Here is a 15,431-nt window from a genome sequence, read left to right on the forward strand (position 1 = left end):
CTTGAAAGAAAATGAAAATAAATGTATGTGTGTATATGCATGACTGGGGCATTTTGCTGTACACCAGAGATTGACACATTGTGAGTGACTATACTTCGATTTTAAAATTTTTTAATAAATAAATAAATTGCTTGAAGACCAGTGCTTTATCACTTTTGTATCCTCCAAAATTAATCCTTGATACATAATAGATGATAAATGGCTATGAGTAAATAAGTAAGTTCTGCCATAACTCCGATGTGACCCAAGAGGTTAAGTAAGGTTAATGGAAGGACATTTGCTACCCTTCTGGTGTAATTAACTTTGCTGCAAGATAAAGATAAGAACTGAACCTCTTTGGCGAAGAAATATGGCTATATTTTTTTTATTGAAGTATTGTTGATGTACAATATTATATAATTTACAAGTGTACAGTAGAGTGATTCACAATTTTTGAAGGTTATACTCCATGTATAGTTAATATAAAATATTGGTTCTAGTCCCTCTGCTGTACAGTATATCCTTGAGGCTTATTTTATTTATAGTAGTTTGTACCTCTTAACCTCCACACCTAACATTGTCCCTCCCCCTTCCTTCTCACCGTTGGTAAGTTTTCTGTATCTATAAAGTCCCCACTAGTTTATTCTCTTTATCTGTGAGTCTGTGTCTTTTTTGTTATATTCACTAGTTAACTTGTTGTATTTTTTAGATTTCACATGTAAGTGATATCATATGGTATTTGTCTTTCTCTGTCCGACTTATTTCACTAAGCATAATACCCTCCAAGTCCATCCATGATGTTGCAAATGGCAAAATTTAATTCTTTTTTATGGCTGAGTGGTATTCCATTGTATGTATGTATGTGTGTGTGTGTGTATACATACATATATATATGTTATCACATCTTCTTAATGCATTCATCTGTTAATGGACACTTAGATTGCTTCCATATCTTGGCAATTTGTAAATAATGGTAGTATATATGTTTTTAAAGCTCATACTATTAAATTAGTAAACCCACTTGTCAGAATCTGTCCTAATTAAATAATCCAAAAGACATTTGCACAAAAATCTTCATTTAAATATTTCTTAACGTCGCAGAACTTTGGAAATATTCGACGTGTCTGGAAACAGAGGAAGTGTAGGAAAATTTTGAATGTCAATGGCCTGATATTAAGCATTTTGAAGTAGTACACGTGATTTCACATCAGTCACATCGGGCTTTCCCAGGTGGCAAGGAACAAAGTGAGACTTTTGCTGGTGAAGGATTTATTGTAAGGACACACGCGGAAGTCAGGAGACAGGGTAAAATGGCAGCTGCAGCCAAGTCAAGTGATGCAGAGAATAAAACCTTGTTTGGGGCCTGGAGGTTATTCAGGCTGTCATCTCATTAGGCTGTGGGCCGTCAGTTCAAGGTGGCTGGGCTCCCTTCTGTGACCTCTGCCATGGGATGCGCCAGCCTCTTTGTTTCTCTAGCTCGGTTGGTTTTTCTCTCTACTCAAACCTCAGCTTACTCATGACCTCCGTGGCTTCTATCACCTAATGACTTCTGCTTACTGATTTCTGCTTCACCCCAGTTTTCTGTGTGTCTCACATTTAAATGTCCCAAGAAAAGAGATCTGATTGCTTAAGTTCCCTACTGTTCCATTAGTCAGAGCTCTCAGACCAGACCATGTCCATTATCCACTGGCCAGCATATGTATATTTTATAAGCTGTGCTCCCATCAGGTGCCCAAACCTGAGCCCATTGGCCTGGGTCCAAATAGTGGTCACACAACATGAATGTGGCAGGTTCTTCAAGCATACAACCATAGTTTTGAACCATGTCTAAAATAATAAATAAAAACATATACATACGAAAACAGGAAAGGGATAAATTGAAGCCATCATAGTCGAGTTAGGGTGGAGGGATTACAGGGGATTCTTTTTCTCCATTTTGCAATTGTCATTTAATGATACTGTAATTGCCTTTCAGTTTTCAAGATTATTTTTTTTTAAGTAATCTCTTCCAAGCAATAGGAGTCCTGCAACCAAGCTACTAAGTTCAGTCCCTGCCATGAATGTGCCTTGGAACACAGAGCAAAGTCACAACCATAAAGCCCGTGGTGACCCTGGCACAGAAGGTGGAGTGTTGGTTCCGCTGTATCAGGCCAGTTAAAAGGGAAGGCCATAATTGTAGGTAAGGCAAAAGCGTCTGCTGTTACTCTGAAAACTTTTAAACTGCTATAATAGCATATGTCACATGAGCAAAACACAGAACCTTAGAACTAGCTTGGTTGTGGAAAGACGTCCTTTGTCCACAGGCCAAGTATTTGAAAATACCACCCACTCAATTGGCAGACATCGCCAGGGCCCGAGAGAAACTACACGGCAGGGTTATGAAACCAGCCACCCCTGGCTTCACTCTGATCTTCCTCTGTCTACACCCTTCTTTCAGCTCCTCTCCCACAGACATATAATTACTAAGTATTATTATTGCTGGATAATAACTGTAATTACTACAAGGGCTGCCCGAGGTGGAAGAGACAGGAGAAATCGAATTATTAGATGGACTGGTGCCTGTGCTGGACAGTCTGTCTGTATCCCGGAAAGTCTGAATCCCCTCCTCCTTCCTTCCCAGCCTTAATTCGGGGCGCACAGGCTGAGGGAGGGAACCCCAAAGGGGGAGGCTTGACCACTGCAGGGGATGGGCCGGGGCCGGCGTTCTGCAACCGAGACGCCGAATCCTCCCGCGCTCCTAGAGAGGACGCGGAAGTGTGGCGCAGTCCCGGAAGGCGAGGTGTTGACACACTTCCGGCCTTTGTGACTCATTGTGTCTGTGTCGAGGCGTCGGGAGGGCCCAGGTCCGTGTGCGGCGCCCTTCGGCCGGCCTGAGCCCCAGAGTCAGCTCCCCTTGCTCGCCCAGCGCCCCCAGGCCGCTCCCGGGGCTCACGGTGAGACTTGGGGCCGGCCTCTGGGGGGACGGGTGGGGCCGCAGGGGCGTGTGCGTGGGGTGGGCTCTGCAGCTGCGGCCCCGGGGTCCCCTCCGGGCGGCCCGGGCACAGCGTGAAGCGAGTCCGTGCCCCCGACCCCTTCGCAGTCCCGGCCGTAGGCAGCGCCGTTCCCCGGGGAGACGTTCCTACTCCTCCCCGGGTCCAGGTCGGGAGGTGGCGACGGTCCTTGGCTGGGGGTCCTGGGAGACCTGGGGAGAGGCCGTCTGCGGGCCCCTGGCCTGCGGTGTCGTCATCGTCGCTGGACGTTTCTGAGAACCCGGTCGCTAGCGAACCAAACCCCTGTCTGATTTTTCTGCCCTGCCTTCGTCGCCATTTGCTTTGATTCCAGTGAAAGAGTTTTTTCGGGGTCCTTGTAGGACCTCGAGGTGAAAAATGCGGAAGGCCGAGATATGGACACGTTTCGAGGTGTCGCATACGTGTTTCCTGATCACCTGCTTCCCCCGCACCCCACCCTCAAGCGGTGGTTAAAGAGTGAAGCCTAGTCAGAGTGGATAAAGAAGTCACTGGGATCTAGTAGAGATAACGTATGTCCCACTCTTTAAGCTTTATGGAATATTTCGAAGGCGTTTGAGAACGAGCTGTCCGGAAGATCAGGTGGATTTTTCATTTCTGGGAAGTAGTTACTGTGCTTGACTTGGAATGGGTGAAGAGTGAAGGGAATTTGTGGAAATTGCCGGGCGGTTAGGAGACTGATTAACTGAGTGACCTTGGATAATTAGACAAGACACTTCCGCCAAGTCTGTTTTGTCAAAAATAAAGTTTAACTGGGTTTTCTCAAAAAGCCCTTCCAATTTTGAGATGATTCGATTTGGTCCATGTAACTGAAGAATTCGGCTACAGTTCAGCCTGACACTGCCCCCCTCCCCTCCCTTTGCTGCAGTGCCACCAGTACACAATAAGATACTTTCATTCTAGAGAGTGGCTGTTACATGGCCTGGGACCAAAGAAAGCATTTATTGTACAGACCAATGCTAGGCGGATTGGAGGTGGTCAATTAATACTTGTTGAATTGAATTGTGGCGATTTCATCGTAACCAGTCAACAAAGCACTGTTGCTGTATTTGCTAACCAAATGTGAAGAAATAACTTTATTACATAGTGAACCAAAATGATGATTTGCCCCAGAATGTTTCTCCAAGTTTGTGTTGTCTCTGAATTACTAAGATTCTTGTTCATTATTTTAGGCAGTTTTCACCAATCTTAAAAAATAAACAGGGAAGCTGGCTACTTAATACGATATAGTCTTTTGCTCATTCTCTTCTTGATCTAAGCATTTACATCTCTGACTTTATATTGTATCTAAAGGCAGATGACCGTTATGTTAAATCTCACCTTTGCATTCTGAGATAGTATCAGTATTTCTTTGGGTAGCCAGCTGTCTTTTAAAGGTAGCTCTTTCATGTTTTAAAACGTTTTGGAGCTCTATTCAAAAATGAGAGGGAGGCAGTTTGTTTCAGCTTTTCAAGGCTACACCCTGGAAAAGAGACCAGCCTGTTTGGAAAATAGCCTTTGGAATAAACTGCACTTGTAACTCCAAGCCTTTTTTGTAAGAAAATCTTTCGTATTTGCCTTTGGTGAGAACCAGTTTCTGGGGTTAATCTTATCTAAATCAGATAGTGTGTTGAATGGTTTTTCAGCCCAGAGGGACCCTGGAAGTAGTTTTCTCCCCCTCTGTGCCCACCTCCCCATATGACAGGTAGAGATACTGGGTGTCAGAGAGATTAAATAACTCACCCAGGGATGTGTACCTTATTCGTGGGAGACAAGAATTCAGGTGTTCCAACGTGTGCTGCTTTCACTATTACAGGATTTCTCCCATCACTTAAATTTTTAAGCAGGCTGAAAATTGGAAAGTACAGTTACATTTCTTAAGTTCATTGAGAAAAATTAAAACACTTCTCTAGTGCCTACTAGATGCCAGACACTGTTTTAAGTGCTTTATATATGTTGACTCAGTAATTCTCACAGCTACTCTATGAGATAAATACTGTTTTTAACCCCATCGTACAGATAAGGAAACATCTGTACATAGATTAACCTAAGATCAGCTGGGAAGTGGTTTTGCAGTTTAATAAAACTCTTCTAAATTGCCTGTAATTTGAGGGCAACATTGAAAGTTGTATGCATGGGCAAAAAAGAGTAACACTATTAAAATTCAGTCAAGTCTTTTTAAAAAATTAATACTCGCAAGGGGTCATACTAAGTGGTCTAAGAGGTACAGAGAAGCGTACCCTTAACAATAATCCAGTTGAAGAGGATGGCATGAAAAATTAAATTACAGAGAAAGAACCAGTGTAAGAACTTCATAGCAAATGCTTGGTGGAGACCATTAGGGCTGGGAGTTTAGAGAGAAGAGAGTGTGTGCTCAGGTGATCTGAAACCTGAAATAAAACCCCACCCTTCCACTGCTGTTGTGGCTTTTCTCTTGCCCAGAGTAGGAGCAGAGAAGTGTTGGGGGATGAGGGGAGGACCTGTCACAATTGGGGGAGGAGAGGATGTCCCCGTGCCCTCTTCTCTGTCCCTTTGGGGCTCACTTTCTCCTCAGGATCTCTTCCTGTTGAATCCCACTGACCCAAGGGGTTTCCTGCTCTTTAAAGCTCTGGCCGAGGTGTGGGCACAAAATCAAGATTCCTTTCCTGTATTCTCCTTAATATACCTGAGACAGAGCAGTATCTTCATGGAGACTCCTGGTGCTAGACTGGCTCCCTGGCACTGGTCAGGTGTCCCGTTTGAAGGTCCCACCTGGTTAGAGTTTAGATGATACCCACTTGCGTCTCCTGCTCTGTCTCTTAACTCGCCCAGCTCTGCAGTGAAAGCAGTGGTTGGCAGATGAGGCCCTTTGCTGAGGGGTCATCCTTCATAGGCCTTCCTCTTAGAAAGAATCTGTGTGTTCACAGAAGCCCTCTCTTACCCACGTGTTTGGTATGGTGGTTGGAGCGTAAACTGAAGGGTCCCACAGACCTAATTCCAAATCCTGGCTCTGTCATTTAATTGCTCTGTGACCTTGGGTATGTTATTTAACATCTGTAAACCTTGGTTTTTCATAAAGTGAGATGATAGTCGTACCTAATGACAAGTACATAGAAAACACTCAGTAAACATTGGTTTGTGCTGTTATGCCTACTAGAGACTTCTTGAATTGAACCAATGAGGGGCAAATGGAATTTTAGCTTAACTCTGAAGAATAAGTAGGATTTGAAAAGGCAGAGAAGACTGGGAAGAAAATCCCAGGCATTGAGTGTGATGTGAGAAAAGGACTGATCAAAATAGAAGGCCTGTTTTGTAAATGCTGAGTAGACTCATCCAACCCAGGATGGAGAGGGTTCATGCAGGGGAGGGGGAGAAATTGATGGGAACTGAAGCTTGAGGGGACACTGGGACCAGGTGCTGGGAGTAGGTGACTGCAGGGCGATAGAGTTTTAGGAAGAATCTGAGAGTAAGGTGGGAGACGAATTGTGAGGGGGAGGGGAGGGAGAAAGTGAAGGCAGGGAACCAAAGAGAAGCAGCTGGACTTCAAGGACTAGATAGAAAAATAAGTGTGAACAAAGCATTACTTCTCTCTGGTGCTTGGAGTCAATGCGTGTGAGGAGAGAGGAGTCAGGGAAGGTGAGATTCTGAGCCTGAGTGATGGAGATGTTAGTAGACTATCTGACCACTAATTGCCACTAAATAAGAAGATGGTAGGGGGGCTGTAATAGTTTGAATAATTCTTATTCTTCTGTTCAGTGTAACACAATTAAAGTCTGTTCAGTTCTCTAGGAAATAAGTACAAAGAAGACCAGAGTCCTTGTCCTTGAGAGGCTTAAGATTTACTTGGGAGGCAGCGGTAGGAACTGCAGCTCAAGTAAAGATAACACGAGGAGAGTGTAAGTTCCCTAAGATAGGAACAGAGAAAAGACTGAGGGTGTTCAAAGGAGGAAGGTATCTTATTTAACTTGTAATGTCAGGAGACGTACATCTTGAAGGGCGAGTAGAAATTTGACCAATAGAGTTGTTAGAGGTGCGAGATTGTTCACAGCGAACGGGTGAAGATGGAAAGTCACACCCTACGCTTGGGGAACATTAATGGGCCAGACAGGCTGAAACATAGGGGCTCACGCATGAGAAAAGTAACAGGAGGTAAAAGTGGAAGAGCAGAGTCGGGTGTGGTGTTTGAAGGCTCAACTGGTGGATACCAAGGGCCCATTGAGAGTAACCGAGGGGAAGGAGGGAAGGACCAGAAGCGTACTTTGGCAGTACTGGGTTGACCTTGGCATGTTGTTCATTTTGAACAGGGAGAAATTGGAGCTAGAGAAACCATATGGGGCTATGCACTAGTCTAGGCAGGAGATGTGGAGCCTGAGTTAGGGCGGTGGGAAATAATCGTGGGCCGCGTAGCAGGGCAAGATAGTCTTTCTTTTCACTTCTCAGAATGAAATGAGGGAAACTAAGGCTCATAGGAACCATTTAGCCTCCCTTTGGGAAAACGCTAGCCGAAGGAGGGGTCTCTTGGGCTCCCTACTTGTGGCCTTTTCCTCTCGAGGTCCTTTCTGACTGTGGCTGTTCTGAGGGGGGCGAAGGGGGGTCCCAGAAGCTGCCGTTTTAGCTGTCAGTTACTTCTCAGGGCCCCTCCAGCACTCTGTGGAGGTGTTGAAACCTCCTTAGAACCGTTGGCACATCTGCTTTGTACTATAATTATTTGTGTAAAAATAGGAATCGTGCTCCTCGTCTTTCTATTCGTCAGTCGAGCGGGACCCCTTGCATGTTGTAGATCTGCAGAAGTGCTTAGGAAATTGCATAATTGTAGCTGTAAGGACTTTACAGATAAAGCTGCTCTGAAGTTGAAAAACAAAATCTATTACCCGCAGCAAGGAGGGAGAGGTGCAAAGTAAATCTGAAGGAGTCAGCAGGAAGGGCTAGAAGATAGTTTGCAACAGGACTTTTACCAGTTTAAAGTAACTGGAGAAGTGACTTAATTCCTACATTCTTTTTACATTTACGCAGAAAGCCTTTTTGAATATAATGTCCTTTATTGTTATTATAGACTGCTATATAAGGATTTTTGTTCTTTATTAAGGACCAAAAAAAGAGAAAGAAAGTATTCCTGTGATAAATCTCAGATTAAAATCATGTTCTTTGTGATTAAAACAGCCATCACCAAAGTTTTCTGGTTACACGTTCCTATCAATAAAATCTATTTACAAAAATTACAGACATGTACTGTTATACCAGTGTTTTGTACAATGAAAAATGCATTCAGCTGTGCTATTTGAAAATAATTTTTGTGCTTTAAATGTACATGATCCCTTTTCCACCAAAATTACTAACAATTTTTTAGTGAGAGCCATGTAATTAAAAATGCTTTGCTCGCTTAAAACTCTTGGCTTATCTCATTGTGCTACAACAGTTGGATGCACTGCCTCTGAAACATGAACTTGATGCTTAATTTTGATGGCGGTAGAGGTGAAAAAGATGCTTCACAAGGGTTTGTCAATTCAGACGGAAGAAACACATTGTTGACTCTGCTTAGTAACTCATGGCTGATCCTTCCACCAAGTATGCTAGTACATTTCCACTTTCCATGCCCTTAAATCAGCTGTTCTTACAAACTAATCAAAAGATGTTTTATCATTTTAACAGATAGGTTTAAGACCCACTAAAATTCTTCATTTGAAAGATTTTAAAACATACTAGGAAATGTTTCCAAGTTTTTTAAATGTGTAGGTAATTAGGATTTTCCAGGATACTTAATATCATTTTGGGCAGTTAAAATTATGTAATAACACACATCTGTTCTCATAATAGTTCTTTCCTCAAATTTTTTTTTTTTTTTTTAGCTGCTACTTTCTCACTGATCGGTTGACTTCTTGGTTGATATAGATCAGCATTAGTTTTTACCTGCTAATCTGGCTGAGTAAAAAATTTCTCTGGATAGAAGCGTCAGCTGTGCCATTTTCTTGTTTGTGTGTTTCCATCATTAGTATTTCCCCTAAACCTAGTTTCTCCGCAAGAATCTTTAAAACTACTTGTCTCTCTTTTTCTTTTTTTTTTTTTTAAGATAGAATTGACAGAACATTATATTAGTTTCAGGTGTACAACATAATGATTCAATATTTGTATATATTGTAAAGAGATCATCACAAATCTAGTTAACATCTGTAACCAGAGTTATGAAACTTTTTTTCCTTCAATGAGAATTTTTAAGAACTATTCTCTTAGCAACTTTCAAATAAGCAATACAGAATTATTCACTGTAGTCACCATGCTGTACGTTACATCCTCAGGACTTATTTTATAGCTAGAAGTTTGTATCACTTGACCCATTTTGCTAGTTCCCCTCCATTGCTTGTCTCCTGTGTGATGTGCGACAGTTGAGCATTTGAACCAAATGAGCTCATTAGTGTCACTTTGCACATTAAATATGGTTTATTTTCTCTCAATTTTAAAATACAAATAGACATTCTGACTCTTTCTTTCTGTATCCAAAGTGGATCATTTTGTACTGACCAAGGCACCCATAAAGATAATAAAAATAGCTAGATGGTTGACAAGCAAGCCCGGGGCTTCAAATTTGCCTCCACTGTTGACTCCGCTAGGTGGGTAGCCCCCTGCTCCTGAGCACGTCGCTGTCCGTTGTCTAAGCCTCGGCTGTGTCCTCTGTGAGAAGGTGCTGGCCTGGATTGTGGTAGTCCTGGGAGGACAGGAGATGGGTGCCGGTGCTGCGTGAAACCTAGTCCCTGGCAGCCTGCTGACCTTCAGCTCACTGGGCTAAGCTTGTAAACACATGATGTCATCACCTGCCCCCCACCTGGAGGGAAGGCGCTTCAACTCAGGCAGACACCCTGAGGGTGGAACCCACCAGTTGGAGGTTTGTTTGCAAACCTTAGTGTGTGAAGTGACAGTGAAAAGAGTGCGGCTTGGAGGCTTTTTTCCTTTCCTTTCCTCTTCAGAAGCATTCTTAGTGCCTTGATGCCTCTCGTATGAAGTGTTAACAGCGCGGGTCACTTCATAAAGGCACTCATAACTGTTTCTTACTACTTCAGGAAGAGCGTGGAAACAGGTATCAGAAGACATCTCCTGGGACAGAAAGGAGAGCGCACGTCCTGTTCAGATCAGGTCAGGTCCCTGAGCCTGAATGATGACAGCTGAGTCGAGGGAAGCCACTGGTCTGTCCCCCCAGGCTGCCCAGGAGAAGGACGGGATCGTGATAGTGAAGGTAGAGGAGGAGGATGAGGAAGAGCACATGTGGGGGCAGGACGCCAGCCTGCAGGAGTCTCCTCCTCCCGACCCAGAGATATTCCGCCAGCGTTTTAGGCACTTCTGTTACCAGAACACTTTTGGGCCTCGAGAGGCTCTGAGTCGACTGAAGGAACTTTGTCACCAGTGGCTCCGACCAGAGATAAACACCAAGGAGCAGATCCTGGAGCTGCTGGTGCTGGAGCAGTTCCTTTCCATTCTGCCCAAGGAGCTCCAAGTCTGGCTGCAGGAGTACCGTCCTGATAGTGGGGAGGAGGCTGTGACCCTTCTGGAAGATTTGGAGCTTGATCTGTCAGGGCAGCAGGTAAGGAGGGGTGAAACCTGTTATGTGTGAGCATCGCGTGGACTTTGAGACCGGAGCAAAGAGGTTACTGATTTAAAGCAGGTTCTGATGGTTTCTGTGGTGCTTTTATCCTGCTCTGCTTCGATATTGAAAAGTGTTCCGCCCTCTCCCTTCGGCACCCACTGGTACACTTATCCCTTCATTTGCTTAAATTCCTGTTTAAAAAGTAATTTACCCACAAGCCTAACCTGTTTGTCCTCAGGTCCCAGGTCAAGTTCATGGACCTGAGATGCTCGCGAGGGGGATGGTGCCTCTGGATCCAGTACAGGAGTCCTCCAGCTTTGACCTTCATCATGAGGCTACCCAGTCCCATTTCAGACATTCGTCTCGGAAACCCCGCCTCCTACAACCACGGGGTAAGAAGCAAGGTTTCACACGGGGCAGAGGGGCGGGCGGAGCAGACTATATGGGATGGGGGTGACCTCTCTGTGTTGCGAAGTGCCTGTAATAAAGAAGCATGTTGGTTTCTATTGTCATTATTACTAAATATCAGAGGAAATATAACTTACAGACCAATTTCAGGAGTTAAGTAATGTTACTGAGGAAGTAGATGAAATGTGCATAATGAACTTGGGTGAACATTGTATTATTTATTGAATTATTAGCATTCTGGATGTCTAGCAGATTTTTTTCCACAGGAAAGTGCTGGGAAGAGATGATATATATATACAATACTCTAGTGTGTCATAAATTATCTCTAAAAGGGTCATTTTATTTTTTTTATACATTCTTCATTTGTTTGTTGTTTTGTTTTGTTGCAGGGGGACATAATTAGGTTTGTTTATTTGATAGGGGTACTGGGGATTGAACCTACGACCTCATGCATGCAAGGCATGCACTCTACCACTGAGCTATACCCTCCCCTCCTAAAAGGGTCATTTTAAAATTCATTTTATGTAAAACGTATAAAATACTGTATAACATCACTCTTTGCCTAGATTACTTTCAGAAATTCCAGGAGTGGGGAAAGGATGGGGGGGAAAAAAACTGTTTTTGGTTGAAGAACATGAGACCAAAACAATCATTTCAGGATCATATAAATAAAAATCAGTTTAACTTTTTTTTCCTTTGAGTGAGATACTCACAATATCTTTACCCAATTTTTAAAAGTAGGTACATGGAGTATGAGTTTAAAAAAATAACATGCTAAAAGTATGGTTGTTCAACAAGAGTTGGTAAAGGCACATTCCTCAGCCAATGTGTATTTGTGATATGATGATATTTAGGGTAGGAATATTAGAGCTTAAGGAAGCATTCTCTTCCGTGAATTCTGGGAGGATAACCAGCATTCATATGCTGGAGAAATCTGTGTAAACCAGTGTGCTATGATGTTTAATCCACTGCTGTCAGCCCAGTCCCGTTATGTCCTCCGAGGGCTTGTGAGCTCTCTGCACCCTCCGCAGGGTGAAATCAGGAAATCTAAAAGGTTTTAAATTGCCAGGATTAGGGCTTCAGGTTCCCGGAGTAACAGTTTTGGAGGCCGGGACACATACAGTTGTCACTTGGTAAATAGTTCTCGGGGAATTGAGGCGTGTGCACTTACTCTCAGTGTCCCCTTTGTGCTGCTCATCTTCCAGAGTACTTCCTAACCCTCAGAAGGTTAAAGAGCTGCGTACTGATCTTTTTGCACATTGTGCTTTAGCTTACATTATCACTGTGGTCTGAAATAGCTACAAGATTTAGTGATTCCACTTCAAATTCATTTTTCTGGTATCTTTGCAGCACAGTAACATCATCACCAGTAACGTTTCCAAATCTAGCATTACTTGGCAAGGGAGGATTTTAATTTTGCAGTTTAAAAATTTTCCCGTTTTTCTTACACGTTGCAGCTAGCGTGACCCTGTAATGTAGATGTCTTTTATTAGGTGAGTGTCAGCCCATGCCTTTCCACACTTGTAAATGTCTCATCGGCACGTGAACCATGTACACATTTTATCAAAAAAACTGTGGCTAAGTGAAGGAGAAAAGTAGAGGGACAAAAAAGGGCAAAAACTTAACCCAGAAGTACTAAGACCCACTTCCTACCCTGTGTTTCAAGACAGTACTACTAAAGATTTTTAACACTTGCATTTTTCACAACTAAGCGGGATTCTGAAGTCCTGGTACACTGTTCCTTCTGCAGCTGCGGACAGGAGCGTGGGTTCCAGTTCTAACTCTGCCGTTCTTAACAGTATGACACTAGGCAAGTCATTTACCTCCTCGGGGCCTTCGTTTTCCCTTCTTTAAAATAGAGTTTCGACCAGGTGATTTTAAGGACCCTTTTATGACTCCTTATTACTCCTGCTTAAGAACAGAGGTCTCGGGAAGTCAGAGGTTTTGCTTTTTTTTTTTCTTATATTCTCTGTAGTTGTCTATTCTGTAATTAAATATTGAGCATCAAACATCCAGATGCAAGAAGGAGAGTGCCCCTGGGCCCTTCGTTGAGGGGATCCCAGGGCAGAGCTGGCTTCACTTACAGCTCCTTTCTCCTCCCCCAGCTCTCCCTGCCACCCACGTTCCTGCCCCTCATCACGAGGGGAGTCCCAGAGACCAGGCGATGGCATCTGCACTATTCACGGCAGATTCCCAGGTGAGCTGTGGGCCCCTCTGCCCTCCGGAGTCCCTGTCTGCCTCTCTTCCCAGAGCTCTTCAGCAGTCTTCACCCAGGGCACTCGCTCTTAACCCCTCTGCCCAGAGAGTAGCCCCACTCCCCGCCTGTCTGCCGGAGCCCAGCCTGGTCACCTTTTCTTCCCCAGCATCCTGTAGGTTTGCAGTCCCTCCATCCCTGACTCCAGGTTCGGGCAGTGGGATTGTCCCTGAGCTTTGGGGAACTGAGTGTGGGGGTCTCATGTTATTCCAGGCAATGGTGAAGATCGAGGACATGGCCGTGTCCCTCATCCTGGAGGAGTGGGGCTGTCAGAACCTGGCTCGGAGGAATCCCAGTAGGGACAACAGGCAGGAGAATTATGGGAACGTGATTTCCCAGGGTAAGACGGATGCAGGATTACTGTCTGATGAGATTGTGTTGCCCTTTTGTTTTGGTTAGTTGTGGGACCTCTGATGTGTTCAGTTGGGTGTTGACAAGCTTTTAGAGACAACTGAGCCCCTTTCTTCAGACCAGAGAGAGAATGAGAACATCTGTTCGTGTTTAATCCCAAAAGCCTGGTACTGGGACTGCTGGTTTCAGGTGGATTTTTTCACCTCTAGGTAGTTTTTGCTGTTTGAAAGCAGAAATACTATTGTGTTCTGAATCTCCACCTCTTCAACCACTCTGTCACCAGTGAGGATCTGCTCCTTCCCTGTGGATTACAGTTTGAGTGCTTTTGTAAGGGGTGAGGTGTCTGTATTTCCTAGTATAGAGGGCCAGGTGAGAACGGATCATTGGTCCAATACTACCCTGGGACGTGTTCCTGCAGCTACCAAGCATCCTTCCGTGGGCTTTCGGTCTTCTTGCATCCTGGGAACGCTGCTCTGAGACAGCTTTGTGTGATTCCATGAACTTGTGCCTGTACCTCCCTTCTGCTCAGGTTTCCCAGATTCTAAACCTAATGGCGATCTTCTGTGAAGAGCTCTGGCTCCTGAGTGTGTAGTATGAACAGTGACATTCTAAGAGGCTCAGCCAGACAAGACAAGGTGACACAGCTGACAAGCAGTGCACGTGTCTCCGTAAGATCTCAGCCCCCAGGAGACTAGTGGAGGAAGCTCTTAAATAAGTCCTGTCCTGGGCAAGGCCACTTCCTAAGACTTCTGCCCAGGGAGGAAGGGAAACTGTGAGGAAAGGATGTTACTACAGAAACTCTGAGTTTTGTTTTGAACCATAGATATAACTGGTGTTTGTGGTTGGTTTCCTAGTACTTGCTTTTTGGACCAGATGAAGATTAAGCCAAAAATTTGATCTGTGTTTATGAGCCAGGTAGTACTCACCCTGTACTAACTTAAAAGCAAAACAAAACATTGGGAACAGCCAGGGAACTATCCAGATCATCAAGGACTTAGGCTTGGAATTCAGAAGAAGGAGACCAGTTTCCTCTTCCTTGTGATCGGGTCAGTGTTTATGGCGATGCCATCACTGAAGTCAGGGGCTGGATGTTACTCAGCTCCTTCAGTGGCTGCCTTCAGGGACCTGTTTGGGATAACACACCCACTTGGAATGGTTTCTTAAGGCCAAGTAAATCAAGAATAGATTTGGGATAGTTGGTTTTTTCCTAGACAAACGTAAACATATATAAAATATGTTTACTGAACAGTTTTCAGTCTCTGCTGAAAAACAAAATGGTACACAGAATCCAGCAGTCCACAATAAAAATATTCCGGTGTTTTAATATGCAGGTTGCTAAAATCAGAGGATCAGCCCTGCATTTGTAAAATCCTTCATGGTCTGTCCCCGAAATTGTCTTCAGTTTATTTTCTGTTCTTAGCAATTCTCAGTTGTCCATCAGTGAAGGTTTTAATTACAATTACTAATGCCCCAGCCAGCGTCTTCGCCCTCATCCCTGTCACTTGAGCACCGTCAGCTCTGCGCTGCTCTCCCTAGTGGAGAGACGCTCTTTCCTGTGTCTCCAGGTCCCAGTAACCTGCCAGGTCCAGCGTTCCTTGTCTTACCGGTTAACTGTCGCCTTGTCAGTTAAAGTCTCACAGAATTGGCAGTGTTCGATTTTTCTTTATTAACTATATTCCTTCCTTTCTCCTAATACCATTTAACATTTTCTAGGAAAGACCCATCCATTCTCTTTTTAACTCATAAATACTTATGTTAGAACTGGAACATGATTTTTTAATGTGTATTTATTCTTTCAAATTAATCATCGGGTGACCAAATTACAGAATAGTGAATTGCGACCTCTTGTGTTCCGTAGTCCGTCATCCCTCCCTTCCCTCCGGGATGCTGTTCCCTCTGCTCA

General features: G+C 44.1%; 1 protein-coding gene across 4 annotated transcripts in view; it reads left to right on the forward strand.

The window, feature by feature from the left end:
* The first annotated feature begins 2,753 nt into the window (after nt 1-2,753).
* Nucleotides 2,754-15,431, forward strand: part of ZKSCAN1 (zinc finger with KRAB and SCAN domains 1) — a 32,950-nt gene continuing 20,272 nt past the window's right edge. For 2 of the 4 annotated variants that reach the window (XM_074345734.1, XM_074345731.1), the window contains exons 1-5: nt 2,754-2,912; nt 9,995-10,512; nt 10,754-10,907; nt 13,029-13,120; nt 13,391-13,517. In XM_074345734.1, coding sequence (XP_074201835.1) covers nt 10,087-10,512; nt 10,754-10,907; nt 13,029-13,120; nt 13,391-13,517 — 799 coding nt within the window. In that variant the 5' untranslated portion in view covers nt 2,754-2,912; nt 9,995-10,086. The remainder of the gene's footprint in view (nt 2,913-9,994; nt 10,513-10,753; nt 10,908-13,028; nt 13,121-13,390; nt 13,518-15,431) is intronic. The other 2 variants (XM_074345733.1, XM_074345732.1) reach the window with 2 other exon arrangements.

Source organism: Camelus bactrianus, chromosome 18 (genome assembly GCF_048773025.1).
Source record: "Camelus bactrianus isolate YW-2024 breed Bactrian camel chromosome 18, ASM4877302v1, whole genome shotgun sequence".
Taxonomy (NCBI): Eukaryota; Metazoa; Chordata; class Mammalia; order Artiodactyla; family Camelidae; genus Camelus; species Camelus bactrianus.